Source organism: Erpetoichthys calabaricus, chromosome 14 (genome assembly GCF_900747795.2).
Source record: "Erpetoichthys calabaricus chromosome 14, fErpCal1.3, whole genome shotgun sequence".
Lineage (NCBI taxonomy): Eukaryota > Metazoa > Chordata > Cladistia > Polypteriformes > Polypteridae > Erpetoichthys > Erpetoichthys calabaricus.
In genome coordinates this window covers 53300068-53324844 of record NC_041407.2, presented here as the reverse complement: position 1 = coordinate 53324844, position 24777 = coordinate 53300068, and the positions used below count along the sequence as shown (strand labels likewise).

General features: G+C 36.2%; 1 protein-coding gene across 2 annotated transcripts; it reads left to right on the top strand.

Annotated features, from left to right (window-relative positions):
- The first annotated feature begins 248 nt into the window (after positions 1 to 248).
- Positions 249 to 21896, top strand: trappc3 (trafficking protein particle complex subunit 3). Of its 2 annotated transcripts, XM_028818896.2 has the most exons (5): positions 253 to 424; positions 10336 to 10433; positions 10512 to 10611; positions 19664 to 19846; positions 20255 to 21896. In XM_028818896.2, the coding sequence occupies exons 1-5, from the start codon at positions 383 to 385 to the stop codon at positions 20372 to 20374; spliced, it is 543 nt and encodes a 180-aa protein (XP_028674729.1). In that variant the 5' UTR covers positions 253 to 382; the 3' UTR covers positions 20375 to 21896. The 2 variants fall into 2 exon arrangements, with proteins under 2 accessions (XP_028674728.1, XP_028674729.1); XM_028818895.2 differs by having other exon boundaries at positions 249 to 424; positions 10336 to 10611.
- Positions 21897 to 24777: the final 2881 nt, after the last annotated feature.

The following is a 24777-nucleotide window of genomic DNA, read 5'->3' as shown; positions in this document are numbered from 1 at the left end:
TAAAATAGACTGCCAAAAATATGTCTGTACGATATTTACAACTACAATGCCCATAATTCCAAACAGGAAGAATTTAAAACATTTCTGTTGTAATTAGATTGATACCATTACACTTGTAGCGGTTGCATATATATATAAAAATTAATTCAGATTTTAAACAAACTGGTCCTCGGAATTAACAACAAAACAGATCAACGCGTCACATCACTCATCTGCAAAACTTCATTTCCCAGAAGCCTCCGCCAAGGAGGAAATGACATTTTATTCCTTGTAGTCAGGAAGAGTCTGAAGTGTTGTGCTGAGCTAACCTTCTGCTGGTGTCAGGTTTTCAAATAAATATATTCAGTAGGTGTAGATTACAGGTATTGAAAAAAGCGCTAGAATGTCCAGACAAGCCAGCAGAGCATCGGAGAGCAAGAAAATGGTAAGATAGAGCTAACTTGAGTGTTGTTGTATCTGTTTGTGGTCTTAAGAATACCAAAAGTAAAACCTAATAATAATTCCTATCCTCTTTCATAGTTTGCAAGTGAAATTATATTGACAGAGGTCATACTTTATTCCAGGCCCAAGTATCTGACCTGACAGCCCGTTAGCACTGTTGAAAGCAAAATAAGAAATGATGTGTATGTGTAATATATTTGTGTGTTATCTCATGTGGGTCGACCATTCTGGATATCTGATTTGCTTAAATCTTTTTCGTTGTTTGCCTTTTCAACTTAATTTGTTTTTGCTTAGGACAAATCAACAAGATAAAGTCAATGCGTGATATTAGTTGAAATAATTTGGGTATGCGCGTACGGACGATGTTTAATATAAGTGTGCATGAAGGCGCTGTATTTTCGGTTTTCAGCAATGACAAGACCATACCTTTTCACTTGTGATGTGCATTATTATTGATTTGTGATATATAGTATGTTATTGTTGATAGCATTATTTTGGTAGAAGCTTAGTTTTCTTGTAACTTAGTCCTTGACATCTTGTAAAGCACTTTGAGAAACGTTGTTTGTATGGAAATGTGCTGCATAAATAAATGTTGTTGTGGGCACATATAAACTCGTTAGATAATGTTTTACAAGGGTATAAACGATGAAGTTTTGTTTTTATATTCATATCATCAAGACCTTAATCCGTTCATCAGCTGAGTGTCACATTTTGAGTCATTTTGTCTTCTTCTTTTTAAGAATATTGATTTTATAAGAGAGAAATTGTGTTCAACAGTATTAGGTAACTGTACCAGGTCTACAATTTTTTAGACTATTTATTACCAAAAAATTGGTTTCTTCCAGAAGGTGACATGGCAGCTACTTTAAATGTAAAGAAAAGTATGTTACCTGCTAACTGCTTTAAAGTTAATATTAACTTAAGTTGAAGAGCTATGTGTACTTTAAGTTAGGTTCAGATCATGCAGCCCAGTTAATTAATTTTTTCATAATTTACTAAGCATATTCCCACTTAAGCACCTACAGCACCCTAAAATTGTAAATGTAGTAAACATAAACACAACATCAAATGCTGAAAGAAATACTTGGACATCATACGTCAATATAGAGAAATATGCACAAATAAATGTTTTTTTTTAATATCTTAGATCAGTTGCATTCAGAAATAGATATTGTGCAACTAATTTCAAGGGTACTGTTTTAATTAAAAAAAAAAATTTAAACCATCCATCCATGCCATTTGTGTCCTTGACGAAAACCACTTTGTTGAGATGAAATGGTATGGTCTTTTTAGTTTTAAATACCTTTAATGCCTCTACTGCTATTTGCTTATGTTGAAAAGATTAACCTTCTTCAGCCTGTTCTAATAGCTCAGTGGAATGTCTTTCTTGTCTATGAGTGATGGAAGCTCCCTGATCATGTGATAAACTAGGCCTGTAATGCTGTCTGAAAGTTATAATTTTTGTAATTTATTTGTTGTGGATTAGCCTGTCTGGATTCCTCAGTGAGTGGTATCTTTATGCCAGGAGTAAAGGCAGGTTTCCGGCAAAAATTTGGCTCATAATCCACCCTGTATGGGATGTTAGAACCTTGTAGAAATTATGTCTGGCATAAAGTTCTTACTAAGTATAGTTACTCTTCCCAAGACTTTTCCTGGGACTTTTACCCCTGTTTTATTACTGAGAGCAAAAAAGTTGAAGTATATGAAATGAGGCTTTATAAATACATTTATTTAGGTTATAAGTAATCTTTTTTTTTTTTATCTATAGAACACATCCATCACTCTTCAAAAATAGACAGTTGGGCTAGGTTATACTAATAACTATTAGTTTTTTAAGAAATAATAATATGTGTAATGCAGTGGATCTTAAGTTCAGTTCTGGGGCACTTTGGACAGTTTTTTTTGCTCCAAACATATTAAAAATCAGTAAATCATTTTATTTGTAATTGTTTGATTGTCTGGTCTTTTTTCCTATACTGCATTCAGAAAAGTGTAGTTGAGTTTAAAGGTTTAAAGTGATAAATGTAGAAATATTTTTATTTTTGTTGGTTCCTAAACGCTTAACTATCTTTTATCGGTTTTCTAATAATCTACCTTTTGTCAGCGTAGTAGCTTGCTTTGTTGTATCCTTACAATGACAGTTAGCAATGAATGGATTAGACTTCAAGGCAAATGGTGCGGAATGCTGAATGGCTGTAACTGCTCATTTGTAAAGAATGACCTAAATAGGTGTAGTACCTGAAAATTACAAAAATATTGCAAGGAGAAACTTTTCCCTATGTAACATATGTACTGTAAATGCTTGTGATGTTCTGCTAAAAATTTAGCAAATCTTGTTTTACATTTCTTGACTGACACCACAACATAGGACAGTGTTTGATGAGTTGTTGGTGGAGTTGCCTAATTATGACAGGAGTCAAAAGAGTAAAGCTGGATGGGACAAAAACCCGCAACCAAAGGGGGACCCTGCAACTTAACTTATGAACCCTTGCTATATAGCATTCACATATTAGTAAAGTAACTTATATCTGTCTCAGTACTCCAATCTTGTGCATTTTTGTGAAGGGTGTTTTTTTTTCTTTCTTACATTTTAGCACATATAACTATCATGTTTTCATGAGGTAAAATTACAAAAAATCTGAAAAGTTATTACAAATTTTAAAATTTGATTATGTAAAAGTAAGAAAAAAATATTATTTTTCAGTCACATTTTCAACCACGGCGGTACGGTGGCACAGTGGGTAGCGCTGCTGCCTCGCAGTTGGGAGACCTGGGGACCTGGGTTCGCTTCCCAGGTCCTCCCTGCGTGGAGTTTGCATGTTCTCCCCGTGTCTGCGTGGGTTTCCTCCAGGCGCTCTGGTTTCCTCCCACAGTCCAAAGACATGCAGGTTAGGTGGATTGGCGATTCTAAATTGGCCCTAGTGTGTGCTTGGTGTGTGGGTGTGTTTGTGTGTGTCCTGCGGTGGGTTGGCACCCTGCCCAGGATTGTTTCCTGCCTTGTGCCCTGTGTTGGCTGGGATTGGCTCCAGCAGACCCCCGTGACCCTGTGTTCAGATTCAGCGGGTTGGATAATGGATGGATGGATGGATTTTCAACCACAGCATTGCATAATGCATCTTTCTGTGTTGTACTACCTAAGTACCTTTAAAACTTAAGTTCATTCTCATTTATCTTGTCATTCCAAATGACAACTACATTTTATTTCCTAGCTTCTTGCTTTCTTAATTACAAGTGCTTCCTTTGCATTTACTTCTCTTTGGAATACTGATTTGTCCTCGTGTAGCTTCATTGCTTCTTACTTGTGCCACCCTTTAGGAGTCCAGTATATCTCTTTTGCATAACACTAATATTTGCAGAGTTACTATTAACTCTCACTGTTTAGGTGGTGGTACATTCTTACAGATGTTAAAAGAGTTCCACTTTGCGATAGTATTTTCCTGTTGTCTGCCTTAGTCAAAATAGCAGAAGATCTGTGATCTGGGTTTGCATTTTGATTTCTGAATATGTGACTGAACTGTTTTGACCTTCAAAATCAAATCAGGGCACTTTATCAATAAATCTAATGAAATTAACAAGAGTTGTTTCAAACTCTACTGAACTTTTGAGTTTTTTGGAAATTTGAAATGCATTCCTTTTTAGAAGAGAAAGATAGAGGCCACTCTAATGAGTGAACTTAACTGAAATGCACAATATGCATTTGGGACATATTATCAGCCAGATTTTTTCAGATACTAAATGTGGTTATTGTAACTACTTGCATGAATCCTTCAGTTTAATTTGGTTATAACTACACTTCTCCTGAAACAATGCCAGCAGACATCAGTGTTCAACTTACCACCCAATTTGATTGGTCAGCTCTGAAGCTAAACTACTGGTGATGTTGTTTGGCTGGCAGTTGGAATCCATCTCTCTATTATTAAAAAAAAAAAAAAAAAATCTTGGGTCGAGACATGATTTTCTCTGAGACACTTTAATGTCCCGCGAGACAAGGCAGTGAGACAAAAGGACAGCTTCTTTACAGGCTTTTAAATGTTCAAAGCGCTGCACGACATGCAGCTCACGCAGCACAGCAGCAAGCCAGCTGATCGAGCATAGAGGAGGTAAAAAAAAAATGTATGTTTCCCATTGTATCACCATTTAAGAGGGGGTTTCGGAGGAGTGACCGCATCTCCTTAGCATGTGTTCAGCCCCCCTCTTCACAACGCGAGAGGCAGAGACACGAAGTGGCTGACGCGTAGTGTGCCCCAGGTGGTGTGGATGGGAAGGGGGTGGGCGAGTGAAGCGAGCAGGGGGCAAAGCCCCCTAGTGATCCAAATTACTTTACAGTGACCAGTCCAGCTTTATGCATAGCCACAAAACAGCAGTCAATGTCTGCTTCCTCCTTTATAGTTTTAATTCAACACCAAATGTATCACTTCAAGTTGCCCTTTTCTCATTAGATGCTGAGACCTTGTTTGACCATATGAATGAAGCATTTCATTTGGGAGAATTAAGTTGATTGAGGTTTGGTGAGATACCTATCACCAATATATTGATATTGATCAAGACACTTTTGTTTCTGTACTTCAGCAGCTACATATGCAGAACTGCTCCTCTCTTAACCTTTCTTTATTGACTCAGTTACCAGATAGGACTCCCCACCCCTTTTACTTTATAATCTAAAGCAATATACCATCACAGTTCCCAAACTAGATTTGATCACTCCATCACTGTTTACTGTCTCCCTCTAAAAATCTTATTATAAACTTTCAATATCCTGTTTCTTCTAGACAGTGTTCCTTTGAATCCTCCCTCTAATTCTTGACCTTTTTAGTTCCTATGAAGTCCTGCCTTGCTTTAAAATGAATTGGTCCAAGACTGTCTGTCTTAATTTAAATAACATTAACACCTGTTCTAAAGGCAGTTATTGTACGTAGTTATCTGTCCATTAATGTTTTTTCATCAGTACAAGGCATTTCCATCAATCACTACTCAGGAGTGAACAGAGGACTCCAACTCCCCTTGGTGCTCCCCAATCATTTGATTTCCAATTAGAAATGATCAAAATTAATAGTCTTACTCATTTTTGGTTCTGTCATTCTATACACCCCTGTTCCCCTCCAGTCAAGTATTGATATATCTGGGTTTTTTTTTTTTTTTTTTTTTTGGGTAATGCCATCAGTCATGCAGCTTTAATTCATTGTCGGCAGGGTGGATGGCTGTCTTTATTTTCTGATTTGGACTTGGAATGTTCTTCCCACTTACTCACCATTGTGGTCTCCCATTAGTCTCCCCACATATCTGTGTCCCTCTTTCCTTTTTTTCCTTTCCTCCCTGAAATTGCAAATCACATCTCACTAACTTTGTTTTTTTTTATTTATTTTCAGTGATAGCAGAAGGTACTACCAGGCTAAAGTGTACAAATCATGGTTCACTTTTCTGTTTTTGTAGTTTAGATTTAGCAATAGGCTATTTTTCTACAAAAATCCAGACATACCTGCTAAAATAAATAAAGCGATACAGCTTATTTATAACATAAGGATAACTGAAGTTGGATCTACATAAGTACTCTGTATACAGTAATCCCTCCTCCATCGCGGGGGTTGCGTTCCAGAGCCACCCGCGAAATAAGAAAATCCGCAAAGTAGAAACCATATGTTTATATGGTTATTTTTATATTGTCATGCTTGGGTCACAGATTTGCGCAGAAACACAGGAGGTTGTAGAGAGACAGGAACGTTATTCAAACACTGCAAACAAACATTTGTCTCTTTTTCAAAAGTTTAAACTGTGCTCCATGACAAGACAGAGATGACAGTTCTGTCTCACAATTAAAAGAATGCAAACATATCTTCCTCTTCAAAGGAGTGCGTGTCAGGAGCACAGAATGTCACATAGATAGAGAAAACAATCTCTAGCAAACAAATCAATAGGGCTGTTTGGCTTTTAAGTATGCGAAGCACCGCGGCACAAAGCTGTTGAAGGCGGCAGCTCACACCCCCTCCGTCAGGAGCAGGGAGAGAGAGAGATAGAGAGAGACAGAGTTTGTTTTTCAGTCAAAAATCAATACGTGCCCTTCGAGCTTTTAAGTATGCGAAGCATCGTGCAGCATGTCGTTTCAGGAAGCAGCTGCACAAAAGATAGCAACGTGAAGATAATCTTTCAGCATTTTTAGACGAGCGTCCGTATCGTCTAGGTGTGCGAACAGCCCCCCTGCTCAATCCCCATACGTCAGGATCAGAGAAAGTCAGTGCAAGAGAGAGAGAAAAGTAAGCAATCTAGCTTCTCAGCCATCTGCCAATAGCGTCCCTTGTATGAAATCAACTGGGTAAACCAACTGAGGAAGCATGTACCAGAAATTAAAAGACCCATTGTCCGCAGAAGTCCGCGAACCAGCAAAAAATCCGCGATATATATTTAAATATGCTTATATATAAAATCCGCGATGGAGTGAAGCCGCGAAAGGCGAAGCGCGATATAGCGAGGGATCACTGCACAGACACAAGACAATAAACAAAAAACACAAAAGCTTGATTTTCTTTCCCCTTTCCAATAGAGGAAAAAACAATTTGTGAATTATTTCTTCTCTTAATCTTGTATTATGAATAACCTCTATCATTTTGTTTATTGAAAAAGTGACGGATGATTTGTTATACCTTTTTTAATATACAAACATGTTTCATCAACTGAAATTTACCTTGTTACTGTTTAATGACCATGGCTGGAACATGAAACAGAGGTACCCTTGGCATCCCTCAGTGGGTTTGTACTTAATTTCACAAGTAACCACTAGCGCAAACCACATGTGCGCAGAAAATACAGACTGCATTGCATATGCTCAGAAGATGGTGCACACACATTATACATACATGTAGTTATGCACAGAAATGGCAAACTAAACAACAAACTGTATGTTCAAAAAAAAAAAAAAAGTGAAGCTTGTTTGCCCCAAATCAAAAAGTGCTGCTTAGTGCCTTATAGAAGTCAAAGTACAATGAAATTCTACAGCATTCATTTGAAGTACTCCCAAGATGAATACAAAAACATTTTTTTATTTTAAAATAGGTATCCAAGACTAATATGAGTTTAATAAACAAAACCCAAAATCTGACTTTTTACTAATTAAATTTGTAAACTCGTGAAAAAGAAAAAAATAGTGAATTTTACTTTAAAAATAAAGTGAAACAACGTCATACCTTTTAAATAACAAAAAATAGGCCTACTCTTTTGTTGTCTGTATTATTTTAAATACTATATTTAAAATGATAAAATCTTATGTCATTTTTTTTTTAATCTTGTTTGTTCTGCTTCAGTGTTGGAGGAAATTAGATCTTGGTTACGTTGTAACAGGTGAAAATCAGGAATGATCCCTGTATGGAATTTTACTATTTACCAGGCCAACTTATGGTAGCCAATTACTCTGCATGACTTTAGGATGTGGGAGAACAATTGGTTGACTTACAATAGCATTTATCTTTTAAAACTGCATATCTAAATATTATCTTGACTTATTCTTGCCCGGTGTGTGTCATTTTAAGTATTATTAATTTTACTATTTTTCCCATCTCATTGCTACGTCCCTCAGATATACTGTCAAGAGTGCATTGAGAGTAGTTTTATCTTGAGAGCATGCAAAACAGGTTGTCCTGATTCACCATAAAATTAATATCGGAGAAAAACTGCTTTGATGCTATAATTTATGTAGTATTACACTTGCTAGGGGTCAGTTCAGGTTGGGGAGCATGCACTGGGACGGCACATTGCCGCACCCACCACATGATGAAACAGCTCGGGATCCTGGTCGGCAACCCCCCAGACAGACATGCGTTCTAGACCCACCCTCCGGAAATCATCATCTGTCTGCCGCAGCCAGTTGTTACGTGAGCGTCCTCTTGGTCTGGTCCAGCTGCTGTGGTCCTCGGCAATGAGGATCCTTTGAGCCGGATCACCCTCGTGGAATTGAGCCACATGCCCTTAATGCCGTAACTGTTGCTCCCTTACAATGCAGGCAATGTGCCTCATTCGCGACTCAGTGAGCAACCACTCATTCAACACAAAGTCAAGCCAGCGGTACCCAAGGATTCTAAAAAAGAGACACAGTACCAAAGGAGTCCAGTCTTAGTCTCAGGTCACTGGATAACGTCTATGTCTCGCAACCATATAGCAAGATAGGAAGCACCAGGACTCTAAAGACTTGGACCTTTGTCCTTTTGCATAGATATCGGGAGCGCCACACATCCCTTTACAGTGACCCCATGACCCACCAATACTTTACCAATCCATCTACTGACTTCATAGGAAGAGTCACCAGAGACATGAATGTCACTGCCAAGGTAAGTAAACCTCTTGGCAAGGTCAACACACTCTGAGGAGACGAATACAGTACACTGCTGATGGCTGTGCCCAAGAGGTCATTAAAGGCCTGGATCTTGGTTTTTATCCATGACACTAGAGTTGCTGGTGCAAATTGGTGGTTATGCATCCTCCACTGCTTTTGACATATGCTGAATTATCACATGATATTTCAAGCATCTTTAGTTGCCATTATCTTAGTGGCTGTGGTGTACAACTCAGGAATGTCTTGAGCATCTAAAATGCTTGATATGCCACAATTCTAATATGTTTGATGGACAGTTAATCTTTCCATCACTGAGTTCAGTTATAAAACATAATTTTAAGTCTAAACAGCATACGGTATGCATATCAGAGGACACTGCTTCTCTCATTTGTATAATTAAATTATGAAATTAAGGTGTGTATCTAAAGTAATGAATTCAGTTTTCAGTCAGATATTAAAGAAACTAGCTGTGGTTTTTACTTCTTTCAGTGTGATCTAGACAACCAGTGTCTTTGGTTTGCATGTCTCTGCATACTGCAGTGTAAAACTGTGTCCTGTTTGTTACTGGACTAATGTCGTCTTTGCTGATATTACACACAATAAAGCTGTTTTCATACTTTTTATTATAGTGTTGGAACTATTTATGTGTTCCTTTTTTGTCCAGGTTAGTAGCATAACAACATATCACTGTACTTGGATCACACTTTTAAACTAATTAAACTGGCAAAAAATTGCTCAGTTATTTACTGATCAGCCAGTAGGATTTTAAGAGCTAAAACCATCTGGTTCTAGTGTCATTGGCTGATAGAATAATTTACCCCAACTTTTCATAAATAATGTATATTAACAGGAAGAACTGAACACTGTCTTAACATTACTTATAATAAGTTACCTGTACTCATTTTTCATTTACTCCACTGCCCAATAAATGCATTTTCATGTCTGTTATCATTACTGTGAATGTGTTGTGCATATGTCATGACACCTCATTTGTCTGATAATGTCTTTTCCTTTTTTTCTGTATGCTTGCCTACTGCCTCTCTAACTCTAGCTTTGGTATTTGCCATTTATTTCACCTTCTGCATCGTTGCATCTGATGGTAGGTTGACAAATCAGATTAGCAAACGAATAGAGATCGCTGTGAATGAAAATGGTTTATTAACTTTTTAATTAATAATTTGTTACACTTAGCCAGCAGACAAATACATTAGTGTTAGCTTTGTTAAATGCTTGAAGACATTATAGGTGTTTCACATTATTAGTTTCATGAATACCATAAGAGAAGTTAGTTTCCAAGTTGCTTTTATTATGTTTTTTCTCGTTCGTATTTGTCATTATCTTCATTAGTGATTGCATCATTGTTTGAGAATTGTACTTTATTTATATATTTATTTGTTTTAACATTTTAGTGCCATACCTGTCCCATAACTGGTCAACAATTCACACCAGTAAGAGTTAAGCATGGTTTTAGTGAATTATATATGTGTTTGTTAAACTGAATGATAACATGTGGTTTATGTAATTGTATTTTTATTTCATTACTTTCTTTGTCAAATGTAGTTGTTTTCTCTTTTTAGAATTCAGAACTTTTCACTTTAACGTATGGAGCGTTGGTTACACAGTTGTGCAAAGACTATGAAAATGATGAAGAAGTCAACAAGCAGCTAGATAAAATGTACGTTGAAATCTTTTCCTATTTCTTGCTGAAAACAAGAATGAATGTTTTAACAAAAAATGTTATCTTTAATCATAGGGGATACAACATTGGTGTAAGACTAATTGAAGATTTTCTAGCTCGATCAAGTGTGGGAAGGTGCCATGACTTTAGAGAAACTGCAGATGTTATTGCAAAGGTAAGTTCTTTCTTTCTTTCTTTCTTTCTTTCTTTCTTTCTTTCTTTCTTTCTTTCTTTCTTTCTTTCTTTCTTTCTTTCTTTCCAGCTCCAAAGTTAAAAAAATCATCCAAGTTTAATGGTTCTTTTTTACATATTAGAAATGAATTTCAACCTTTTCAACAGTCTATAAAGTAAGACTCGTAATGATTTGTTATGGTATGTAATTTACAGGGGTTATCATCCAAATGTAGCTTTGTGTAATACCTTAAAGGATTAGCCCCTTATGTCTGTAGACATGCAGAAGACCCATAATTGTGATTAGAATGTTTCATAATTAAAATGTGCATATATCTGAATATATGTTCCAATATGATTAAAACCTTTGGTCCACTATATTTGTAGGTTCCCATAATGCAGAACAATACACTAGATTACAGGGTTCATCAAACTGGATGTGATCTGGTAACAAATACTTTTTGAGCATGTACTTGACTCCCCCCTGCCACGCACACCTCCGTACCACACAGACACCGGACACACTTCCTCATTCATTCCAGGACACTCTAATCCAGTCTCCCTCTCATTCATGTCACACATACACACGCTAAGTCCGTTCACACCTGCTATATTTATATCAGTGCAAGATAAGGAAACGTCATATGTAGAGTGCATCCGGAAAGTATTCACTGCGCATCACTTTTTCCACATTTTGTTATGTTACAGCCTTATTCCAGAATGGGTTAAATTAATTTTTTTCCTCAGAATTCTACACACAACACCCCATAATGACAACGTGAAAAAAGTTTACTTGAGGTTTTTGCAAATTTATTAAAAATAAAAAAAACTGAGAAATCACATGTACATAAGTATTTGCAGCTTTTGCTCAATACTTTGTCGATGCACCTTTGGCAGCAATTACAATCTCAAGTCTTTTTGAATATGATGCCACAAGCTTGGCCAGTTTCGCCCATTCCTCTTTGCAGCACCTCTCAAGCTCCATCAGGTTGGATGGAAAGCGTCGGTGCACAGCCATTTTAAGATCTCTCCAGAGATGTTCAATCAGATTCAAGTTTGGGCTCTGGCTGGGCCACTCAAGGACATTCACAAAGTTGTCCTGAAGCCCTCCTTTGATATCTTGGCTGTGTGCTTAGGGTCGTTGTCCTTCTGAAAGATGAACCGTCACCCCAGTCTGAGGTCAAGAGCGCTCTGGAGCAGGTTTTCATCCAGGATGTCTCTGTACATTGCTGCAGTCATCTTTCTCTTTATCCTGACTAATCTCTCAGTCCCTGCTGCTGAAAAACATCCCCACAGCATGATGCTGCCACCACCATGCTTCACTGTAGGGATGGTATTGGCCTGGTGATGAGCGGTGCCTGGTTTCCTCCAAACGTGACGCCTGGCATTCACACTAAAGAGTTCAATCTTTGTCTCATCACACCAGAGAATTTTCTTTCTCATGGTCTGAGAGTCCTTAAGGTGCCTTTTGGCAAACTCCAGGCGGGCTGCCATGTACCTTTTACTAAGGAGTGGCTTCCGTCTGGCCACTCTACCATACACGCCTGTTTGGTGGATTGCTGCAGAAATGGTTGTCCTTCTGGAAGGTTCTTCTCTCTCCACAGAGGACCTCTGGAGCTCTGACAGAGTGACCATCGGGTTCTTGGTCACCTCCCTGACTAAGGCCCTTCTCCCCCGATCGCTCAGTTTAGATGGCCGGCCAGCTCTAGGAAGAGTCCTGGTGGTTTCGAACTTCTTCCACTTACGGATGATGGAGGCCACTGTGCTCATTGGGACCTTCAAAGCAGCAGAATTTTTTCTGTAACCTTCCCCAGATTTGTGCCTCAAGACAATCCTGTCTCGGAGCTCTACAGACAATTCCTTTGACTTCATGCTTGGTTTGTGCTCTGACATGAACTGTCAACTGTGGGACCTTATATAGACAGGTGTGTGCCTTTCCAAATCATGTCCAGTCAACTGAATTTACCACAGGTGGACTCCAATTAAGCTGCAGAAATATCTCAAAGATGATCAGGGGAAACAGGATGCACCTGAGCTCAATTTTGAGCTTCACGGCAAAGGCTGTGAATACTTATGTACATGTGCTTTCTCAATTTTTTTTATTTTTAGTAAATTTGCAAAAATCTCAAGTAAACTTTTTTCACGTTGTCATTATGGGGTGTTGTGTGTAGAATTCTGAGGGAAAAAAATGAATTTAATCCATTTTGGAATAAGGCTGTAACATAACAAAATGTGGAAAAAGTGATGCGCTGTGAATACTTTCTGGATGCACTGTATGTTGCACTGAATTCATTCTGGTATTCCATTCGAAATGAGCAAGTTTAATCATTCAAATTATTTTTTTTCTCATGAAAATTCATATTGGTTGTACCCAACCATCTATTTTCTTCTGATTTTTCCAGGAAGGAACATTTAAAATGCATACAGTAATCCCTCCTCCATCACGGGGGTTGCGTTCCAGAGCCACCCGCGAAATAGGAAAATCCGCGAAGTAGAAACCATATGTTTATATGGTTATTTTTATATTGTCTTGCTTGGGTCACAGATTTGCGCAGAAACACAGGAGGTTGTAGAGAGACAGGGACGTTATTCAAACACTGCAAACAAACATTTGTCTCTTTTTCAAAAGTTTAAACTGTGCTCCATGACAAGACAGAGATGACAGTTCCATCTCACAATTAAAAGAATGCAAACATATCTTCCTTTTCAAAGGAGTCAGGAGCAGAGACTGTCATAAAGGCAGAGGAAAATCAATAGGGCTGTTTTGCTTTTAAGTATGCGAAGCACCGCGGCACAAAGCTGTTGAAGGCGGCAGCTCACACCCCCTCCGTCAAGAGCACAGAAAGAGAGAGAGAGAGACAGAGAAAAACAAGCAAGCAAAAATCAATACGTGCCCTTCGAGCGTGCAGCATGTCGTTTCACGAAGCAGCTGCACAAAAGATAGCAACATGAAGATAATCTTTCAGCATTTTTAGACGAGCGTCCGTATCGTCTAGGTGTGCGAACAGCCCCCCTGCTCAATCCCCCTACGTCAGGATCAGAGAAAGTCAGCGCAAGAGAAAGAGAAAAGTAAGCTGGGTAGCTTCTCAGCCATCTGCCAATAGCGTCCCTTGTATGAAATCAACTGGGCAAACCAACTGAGGAAGCATGTACCAGAAATTAAAAGACCCATTGTCCGCAGAAACCCGCGAAGCAGCGAAAAATCCGCGATATATATTTAAATATGCTTACATATAAAATCCGCGATGGAGTGAAGCCGCGAAAGGCGAAGCGCGATATAGCGAGGGATTACTGTATAGCTATAGCTAATATAGCTATCAAGACAAATTACTTTGCAAAATATCTTTGTCAGAATGTCTTAAGAAAAACGTGCAGCAGACCAAAGCACTCGGGTATAACAGTAATTCTAATCAGCACGTTAGTATAGTTCCTGCTTCCTTACTGCCTTAGCAATAGTCTCATCTTTTCCCTCATGCTAGCTTTGTGTTCTGTAGAAAGATGGTGTCTGCCAGTATTCCAGATACAAGATGAACTCTTCAGCAAATATGCATATAATCCCACAGTCCTGAAATTTTGACTGAATAATGTTACCTTCTACAGCTCACCTATACTTCCACTCCTAAAAGTGATGATGTATTCCAGTACTAAAAAAAAAGAATGCATTTTAAATTGGGAATATCTTCTTTCCGCACAAGGGTGAAAGACAAGGATGCCCATTATCACCAGTGCTTTTCACATTACCCATTGACCACAGGCTATAAATGTCTTGAAGAAACCAGAGATAAAGGGGAATAATCAAAGAAGGACATGAATGAAAATATTACTGTATGCAGACGATATGGTGTATTATATATCAGACCCACAGATTATCTCTACCGTTAGTCTTAAATGTTTTAGGAGAATTTTATTACATCTCTGGATTTAAAATTAATTTGTGTAAAAGTGTGTATTTTCTAAAGAATTCTCTAACATGTTATATTCGATTGGACATCCATTAATTCATAAATTAAGCAGCTAAAATATCTGGGGATGATCATCAGAAGTAAATGTAAGTCTCTATCAAAAAAAAAATTGCAAGTACTATGGAAAAAAAATCATTCATGATGTTAACCTGTGGTCTAAAGTCCATCTCACCTTAGCGGAAAGAATTAATGTTCTAACAATGAACAACCTCCCCAAGCTGTTATATCTGTTCCTAAGTATCCCTGTATACATCAATAAGTGAAAATTCTTTTAAGAAGTAAGATTCAATCACATCCTCATACATCTGAAATTCAAACCAGCTACACGTTCAAAAGGTGATTCTACAAAGATCTATAGCTCTACCTTTCAGTTTTTCTACTGGCTAGCATATCTCTCTCTATTATAAAAAAAAAAAGTCCTGGAAAGCAAAAGCAAGGCTACGATATGTGATCTTCTCGGAAGTTCTCGGAAGACATTTAAAAGACCCGCAAGACAAAGGAGACTTGCCACAGTGCATCTTGCGGGGACCGTAAACATGAGACTTCGTGCCAAGAGATTGTCTCAGGACTGTCTCGCGAGGACGTGGAACATGAGATTCTTGCAAGACATGCCCTACTTACAAAAGATATAAGAGCACACCCATAAAAAAAATCTCAATCGTGTAAAAGCACGTAGTACACACAGATCATGTGCTCTCAGCACATATTAATAAAGCATCTATCTATCTATCTATCTATCTATCTATCTATCTATCTATCTATCTATCTATCTATCTATCTATCTATCTATCTATCTATCTATCTATCTATCTATCTATCTATCTATCTATCTATCTATCTATCTATCTATCTATCTATCTATCTATCTATCTATCTATCTATCTATCTATCTATCTATCTATCTATCTATCTATCTATCTATCTATCTATCTATCTATCTATCTATCTATCTATCTATCTATCTATCTATCTATCTATCTATCTATCTATCTATCTATCTATCTATCTATCTATCTATCTATCTATCTATCTATCTATCTATCTATCTATCTATCTATCTATCTATCTATCTATCTATCTATCTATCTATCTATCTATCTATCTATCTATCTATCTATCTATCTATTCTATCTATCTATCTATCTATCTATCTATCTATCTATCTATCTATCTATCTATCTATCTATCTATCTATCTATCTATCTATCTATCTATCTATCTATCTATCTATCTATCTATCTATCTATCTATCTATCTATCTATCTATCTATCTATCTATCTATCTATCTATCTATCTATCTATCTATCTATCTATCTATCTATCTATCTATCTATCTATCTATCTATCTATCTATCTATCTATCTATCTATCTATCTATCTATCTATCTATCTATCTATCTATCTATCTATCTATCTATCTATCTATCTATCTATCTATCTATCTATCTAGCGTATAAGGGGGAGAATAGAGACCCAAAGGCGTTGGAGAGAAAAAAAAGGCAGATAAGAGATTATGAAAGCAGTGGAATTCGAAAGGCTCAAACAAACGATGGCGCGATACACATGCAGACAAAGGTACAGAATATGAAAGCAGTAAAATTTGAAAGTATTGTAGCGTCCCAGCCAGGTTGAGGGCTTTTTGGTTTTAAGTGACTGTTAAGTCAAATTGAGGGAGGGCGGAATACAGCACAGAAGACAGATAGAGGGGTATTGATTGATACGGTAAGGGGGGGCATTGGAGAGGGTGCTAGAAAGTTGTGTTTGGGGTTAGGAAGTCGGCGATTGTTCAAGTAAAACTTTTGTGACACTTTATCATGTCAGTCGCTAAAGTATCAAAGAAAAGATAGAAAAGATCGCATTACCGCAAACAAAAGGCGATTAATCATCAGAACCAGGTGTAATTGAAAAAATAGCAGGACAAATCAAGGTTGGAGAAAAAGCGAATGCAAACAGACTTTGTTGTCTACTCATCATTCAATGCACAAAATGTGGATTTACACAATAATGGACCATACGCTATGAAAATCTGTGGTCCCGGAACAGTTTAAGCAACGACAAGTTATATTTCAAAGAATACACAATTCAGTCGGGTGTGTATTGATGATCTCGGAGAAGCAATGCAAATTTTAACAGGCAGAAAGAATGTAATTCTATTCCGCGAACAACATTACACACCAAAGGAGATCGTGATATGCCATTCGTATTAAAATGTTTACAGTTTACCGTGAGAATAGCTTCTGCTATGACAATCAATAAATCACAGGGACAAACATTACAAAAACGCGGATTATTTATTACAGAAACAATATTCACTCATGGGCAGTTATACCTTGCGTTGTCACAATGTGTCTCCAAAAAATATTGTTTTTAATGAAGCTTTAAAGTAAAAGTGCAAATAATGAAATTGAAACAATTCCAAAGAAAAAAAAAAATTAAAATTGTATATCCGATTAACCAAACACAGGGGTTGGCGAGCGAAACGAGCAGGGGGCAAAGCCCCCTAGTATAAATTAAAAATGAAATCTTGGAAATTGGTAAATATTTACACTGGCCTGGCTTCCAATGGAAAACAAATCCTGTTCTAAATTTTTGTATTCCTTGCTCAGTCAATCCAGTTGTCCGCCATTTACTTAAAATATGGAACCAAGCCATGACATTATTCAGGGTAGAGAAACTCTTATCTGTTTCTCCTATACATGATGATAATCACCATTTTTTATTTACATTCTCAGGCCTACTCAATATTAAACCCATAGGAAATGCTACTCTTAAAGATCCTTATTTAGACAACATATTTGCATCTTATGACCGATTGATTACCTTCCAAATTTAACTTTCCAGTAACGCACAATTTTCCTATATGCACTAATTGAAAATTTTGTTAAAAGGAACCTACCCAACTTTCTACATCTTATAACCATATCAATCTTAGAGGCCATTCAGGTTAGTCTTGATGAAGGCTCAGACAGCAGTTCAGCAATATGTGAGAATCTGCTGTGCAGTGACCTTAGAGTACAGTGGGAAGAGACAATTTAATTAGCATCTTAGGAACTCAGCAATACATAGAATATACTCTAGTTCTGTATACACCTTGCTTTCCATAATTAAAAGAAGTCTTTCATCAGTCACATTTATCTTGTTTAAAATATGTAAAATGTACCCAGAGCAATGTCCAGTCTGAGAGCGTTGCATTCTAGCTCCAGCATCACCAGGCCACAGGTTTTAGATAGATAGATACTTTATTAATCCCCAAGGGGAAATTCACACACTCCAGCAGCAGCAGGTTTTTGTGAATGCACTAAATTAACATCATTTTTGCATACTTCTTAGATAGCCTTAGTGTCACAATGACTCCTAATCCAGTAATGGTGATATTTAGTATACTTCCAGATAATATTAAAGTGCATAGGGATCTATCGATTGTAATTGCCTATAACATACTACTAACATGCAGACTTATCTTGCTTAACTGGTGCTGTGCATGTATAGGGAAAGTATAGTGACAAGATCTGAATTTTGAAATAACAGCTTAATTTAGATAAACTTGTGCTGGATACAATGTTTTACTTTAAATTTATTATGAAGGTCATTTCATTGCACTTTAAGATCTAAAGTATGCACAAGATCAAACGAACAACCATCCTTTTGTTGGACTCTGTTCATGTCCTTTGTTGTAGTCTGTGAGCCATAGTTATGTAATTGCAGTGGTAATGAGAGGATTTCTTCATAGCATGGCTTTTACTATATTGGGCATTTCATTAATTGTAAATTCCTAAATGGGGTCTAATTCTTTTTGCTTTTTTGAGAGAAATTTAGGACAGTTGTCAGAAAATGTACAAAGCAGATGCAACACGTTATTAAAAATTGATAATGGAAAGAAACTTGCATGTATAGAAGATATTGAGGAAAAAATTGTTTTCAGCATGTAGTCACCTGTGGGGAAACGTGAAAGAGTAATGGCGATTCTGTCCATTGTAACATCAGCTGAAAAATTCTGTACAGTACTAAGAGCAATGGCTCCAATATAGGCTATTGAGTGGAATCAAGAATCTATGAACAAATGCATAACACTTCACAAAATTTAATATGCATTGTCCATTCTTTTCTGTTTATTTTAGTAACCTGGGGGCTCTGCCCCATGCTTGCTTCGCTCGCCAACCCCCAGGGTTGGTTAACCGGATATACAATTTAAAGAGATTGAATGAAAATGAATGAAATGAAAATAGCATTTTTTATTTCCTGAACGCACGCTAAGGAGATGCGGTCAGATCATCTGCTGGCTTGCTGCTGCTGACGAGCTACAGGTTCTACTTGTCGTGCTGTGCATCGATCATTTAAAAGCCTGTACAGCATCTGTCCTTTGACGTCACGTGAGACAAGGCAGTGAGTCAAAAGTGTCTTCTGAGAAGATCATGTCTCGTCTCCCTCCCAAGATTTTTCTTTTATAATAGAGAGATACTTTTACCCCGTATGGTTTCTTTTTTTTCCTTCAGTTCATTTTACATTTCTTTCATCTACCAGGCAATTTTTAATTCATTTTGAGGTTTAGAATTCTTAATTATGGCATATTTGTTAGTTGTAATTGTCTTTAACTTGTGTTAGTTTTTTGACACCAAAGAGGTGCCTCATTTTAATGAAATTCTTTATTGTCACCCATGGTGAATAATGAGTTAGTGTTTTTTTTTTTTCTTCTTCAGTATTTTTATGTCCTTTTATAACCAATTTAAATAGAAAAGTATTGAAGGAAACAATAAAGTTGTTCAGGACTGAGCTTAAGAAATAGAATATGAATACATACTAATTTGGGTTGAAAAGTAAAGGCTTTAGACTTTGCAACAATGTTGAGAAACTGATAAAATTTCAAAATAAATGTGACCATTTGTAAAATATTACATTGTATTCACGAGAATATAATACAGCTTATTTTTGTACTGTTATTTCTTCATTTTTTATTAAGGATATTGGTAATTCTTTACGTAAATTTCTGTACCTTCCAGTTTGTTGTCATTGTCTTTCAGTTAACAATATTGCTTAAACTATTCATTTACATTACATTTAAAAATCAAATTTCTTTTCCCTTCTTTTTATGTTAGGTAGCATTTAAAATGTATCTTGGTATTACCCCCAGCGTAACAAACTGGAGTCCTGCAGGGGATGAATTTTCTCTGATTCTGGAAAGTAATCCACTTGTGGACTTTGTAGAGCTGCCAGATAACCACAGTGGGCTTGTATACTCCAATTTACTTTGTGGAGTACTTCGCGGTGCCCTTGAAATGGTGAGAATTACACTTTAGTTTTCTTGATAAGGCTTTTTTTTTTGTGATGCTTTCTGCAAGTGAATTTGTTAGAATACGTGAAGAGCTACTGTTTCCAGATATAAAGATTGCCAGTATTTATTACTTTTTATTGTATTGTTTTTTTCATCATGACATGTCATTTTTGATAATTCCCTAATTATAGTATTTAGTGCCCTCCAAAATATAAAATTTTGATATGAAAATACTATTCAGAAAACTGTGTAATTATTCCTTTGTTGTAATTTAAGAAGCAATTGATTTTAGATGCATGCCATTACAGTGGCATTCACTTTACAGAAAAGTAGCCATTTATGCAACATCTGAGATTTTATTCACCATTTTATTGCACAGATGATATATTAAATTTTGTTGCTTACATGTTTCTAGGTACAAATGGCAGTGGATGTGAAATTTGCTCAAGATACGTTGAGAGGTGATAATGTTACAGAAATCCGAATGAAATTCATCAAGCGTATTGAAGAAAATCTCCCAGCAGGGGAGGAATAAGAATTGGATAAGAATTGAAGAGAGTGGACAGTGAGTCAGAGTTGAACGAGGCAACCTGCAGGCAGCTGTTCAAGGCCTCCTGACGAATCCTCCAGTTTGGTTTGGTTTGCTGTGCCATAAGTTATGGCAATTCCTTACCAAATCTACAAAATATAATTTATTTTACACTGTTCTAAGTAGAGCAAATAGTTAAATCCTAAAAGCTTCAGTTTCTTTTAATGTTTTTCCTTGTGTATATATATTTCCAAAATACATTTTACAAAATGCTAATTGAGGAGTGATGCAGTATATACAAGCTAATGAGACTTGTATTGTAAACCAAATTATTGGTATTTTGATAACAACATGGATGTTAAGGAAGATTACAAATATAAGATAAATATTTTACTACTAGTATAATACAGCTCTTCCATTGTTTGGATTATTTCAGAATAGATGGATGGAGAGTTGTGTGTACGTAATAAGAAATGATCAGCCTCCTGAATAGTGTTGAAACCATCCCTCTGCAATGCAGATCTTGTAGGTCCTCTCTAACAGATTATACACTTTCTGCTTTTTGTTTTTTAATACATATTAATGTATTTCTTGCCATGTAACACTATGTTTTAGTTTTTCTATGTCCTTAACGGATGGGATTTCAGCTCCATCAAATTGAATCATTCTTTCCCAATTTGTTCACATACAATTCCTGTTTATTGGTGTGTAATGTCTTTATGTGCTTAAATAATTGGTTAAAAATGGCAATGTGTATTTATTTAGATTTCTACACTTAAGAAATGCTTATGTATCTTTAATCATGTCTTACTACTAAGAGATGGCAGGATTATGCAAGCTAAAAAAAAAAGAAGTTATATTAAACTCCTACTGGCACATTACAAAAAGCTCTAATACCCGATACTCCACCAGAATTGGTTCGATTGGGACTGATGGCTGGGTCAAGTTAGTACTGCTAGATCTCTGACATTCAGAGTGATGGAACCGCTGTTGACTTGGAGGCATTACATATATTTTTCTCACAAGTCAAGATATTTTTATTTAAAGTAGGTAATTAATTTCAGCTTTTTTTCTTAGATGCCTACGGGTCAGTCATTATGTCTTGGCTGGATAATGTTAACACTTTACATTAGACTGATGTTCTCATGATCAAAAACTGCATAAGGACAAGCTGTGTTCATTTTACTAAAGAAGGATTTTTAGCTTTTTATATGCAAATACAAAAAATGGGCAATGAGAACCAGTTCTCTCTATAAACGAATTGGAGTGTTGCTTGTGTAAAGTTTCTGAATTTATATAATTCCATCATAGGATTGGTTAGGTCCAAAACTAAGAAAATAAAATTTCATTGTTGTTAATATTTAAAAGTACTCTTGAGCCATGTTGTTTGTTTTCACTTGTATCACTTATACTAAAAGCCATTCATTATTATTGAAATTAGCTTTTTTTTTTTTTTAGAATTTACTGTTTACTACCTGCCTGTTTGCTTCTTCCATGGATTTTGCTTCTTTTTGGCTTACTCAGGGCATTGCTAAAACTTGTGTTTTTTAAAAAAAAAAAAAAAACTAGAAGAGAACATTAACAGCGGACCACAGCATTGTATTGTCATCATGGCTTATTAATCTTGTTGTTTGATAGCATTAGGTTACTAACAGAGGTAACTCACTTATTCCCATTCTGCCTACATGGGGAGCTCTATGGATCACACACATTAGTGTATTGGCTAAAGTTGTTCTCATTTTTTTATTTTTAACAGTTCAAAATTTATTTTCATTGTCTAATATCATGGTAAGTTCTCCTTTCTTTTCATGCAACTTTTACATGTTTTTCTATTATTACTCAGTACTCAATACTGTATTCTGTTATGTGATTTGTTATGTATTCCATTCTTCAACTCACTTTAATTGCTGACTGGTGATTGTTTCACCTCTGTCATGTAAGACAGTATAGCTAGTTGGGCAGTAAACAACTGGGGAAAAAGTTAAATACAATTCTATATGTCAGACATTTTGTAGATGGAGTGGATCTAATTCATTCTTAATAAAGAACTAATTCAGTGGTTTAAAACATTAATGTAATCCAGTAAGTCTTTTCTCCAAATCCTGTCTTGATTAGATGTTTTAGAGAACAGTTTCAAGAATTCCATTGATATAACTAAATAGGTTAACTATTATTTTCTTTTTTCATCAAAAATAAAGAACAGTGCTGTGTGTAAAAGTAATTATAAATTTATATTGTTCATATTAGGATATAGCGGGTTGGATAATGGATGGATACAACAAATGAAAGAAAAATCTGTAACAGTCATAAAGGTCTGAAGACTTCAGTATCATGTTGTATATCTAAAATAAACATCATCTGGTGTTCACTGTGTATTTTTTATTTTATTTAAACATTCATTGATCAAGTATTGTCAAATTCTCATAATGTAAAAGGCAAAATATCAATTTGTGACACTACCCTGAACTAATTCACATGAATTACATTTCTTTTTTGGAGGAGGTACTTCCTTCTGTCTGTCAATGTTGTTTTACACAAAACAATAGAGTGACCTCCTTTTTGGAGGTGTTCTTGCATTCTGCCTAAAATTAGTGTGTTTTTGTTTTTAACAAACTTAGATGGCTTGCTATTGGATGCTGTAGTTGTGAAGGAAGCAATTACTTATACTTAATAATTGTGATTGTTGTTAAACTTGCAATAATTTGATATTTTATGCACATCAGAGAAACATACCTCAGCTGTTACTTTGTAACATGTGTTGACATTTTCCATAATTGCTTTATTTACAAATATGATAAAATATATTGATGATTCCCTCTAATTTCCTAGTCCATTCACACCTGCTATTTTCTCAATTAATTTAGATATTTTTCCTGTATCTCAGTAACTCTTCATGTTTTCTTTTCTTCCTTTCTTTCCAATTTCAAGTGAGCATGTGTTATATTTATTCTATGTTTGGTGTTAGGTACAGCATGTCACTGACAATGTTTGTTTGTTTTCTGTGGGAATTGAAAATCTCACTTGTTAGCTCTAGTTGACTGATCTTGGCTCATCTGTTGCAAAAGCAATATTTCCCTGTATTTTTTCATATTTCTAAATTAAAGTCGCAATAACAATAATATCCATCTTTTCATTATTTTACCATGATTCTCAAATGTCTGATTTCTTCTACAGAACAGTTATGATCAGATCATTGTACTTTTTATTTATTTAATCAGAATATGCAGAGTTTGGTTTTCACAAGAAACGTATTGGTGTGTTTTCTTCTACCTACCTTTATTGTAGTTACTCTACATGGGAGGAAGCCATGCTGCCACCCCCTTCCATTATTCTTCATTGCTTTTTTTCTTAGCAGTGCTGAAGAATGTCAGATCGTCATTTTCCAGTACCACTACTGACATGGTACGTTGATGGTGGTTGTGTTTTGTTCATTTGACTGCAACCGAATAAATGAGAAAGTTTCAGGAAAGCTTTTTGTTATTCTGTATATGGTGATCCCATCCGTGGAATGACCATGAGGAGGTGTAGGTTTAAGCTGTCAGTATTTTACAGCAGCTTTAAATTCATGGTAGTACAATGTCAGATTGTGAGCATGAAGGTCTTTACATACCGTTTCATCCTTTTTATTTTATTTTAGGTCATTTTCCATTGGTATACTTAGAGTGCCCCACATGCCTCCCTAGATTCTCCTTGGAAATCTTGCAGTGCACTACTAAGTTAAAGTCAGGAGAGGACACTAAATCCAGTCTGGGGTCAACAGAGGAACCCAGAAATGAGGGTGGATTTTAGCTGGAAACCAATACTGAAACTTAAGATTTGGAGTTGTATGGTTATAACTTGTAATTCTAGTTATGATCGTTTCTGCTGTAATTTAAATTGTAGTATGGTAACAGAACCATTGGAGCAGGCAAATAGTAAAACGTTACAGCAATTCTTTCTATATATTGTGCATTAAGGACCATGTTCATTTTGTTGTGCATGTAAGTTGAAATTGAAGAAAACAAACACATACAATAGGAGTGACATCCTATTAATGATTAATAGTTAGATTACGGTGTTGTGACAATACAACTATTTGGTAGGAATGCAACTATTTTGGTTGTGGTAGTCCATAAATTGACAAGAACAGCTCATCTTACGTTAGGGAAACCAGTCCATGTAAAAACTGAATGTCCTTTTTTCTGGACAATTTAAAGATCTTATATTTTCTTCAAGTGCAGTTACAAAAAACATCAAATGAAATGAGAAAATTTGCATTCTTGAGGACCACCACTGGGAAGGTGGTCCAGGTTATATCTGCTGCAGAGAATAAGAGTCACAATCGCAAAAATTGTCAATTAACTATATTCCAGTTTTCAGCCCATATAAGCAGGAGACACAATCACTCAGTCATTTTGTAACACACATTG

Coding starts and splice junctions, on each gene's coding strand:
- trappc3 (XM_028818895.2), top strand. CDS start 383: ATGTCCAGACAAGCCAGCAGAGCATCGGAGAGCAAGAAAATG. Junction 425..10,335: donor CATCGGAGAGCAAGAAAATG/GTAAGATAGAGC, acceptor TTCTCTTTTTAG/AATTCAGAACTTTTCACTTT. Junction 19,847..20,254: donor TTCGCGGTGCCCTTGAAATG/GTGAGAATTACA, acceptor ACATGTTTCTAG/GTACAAATGGCAGTGGATGT.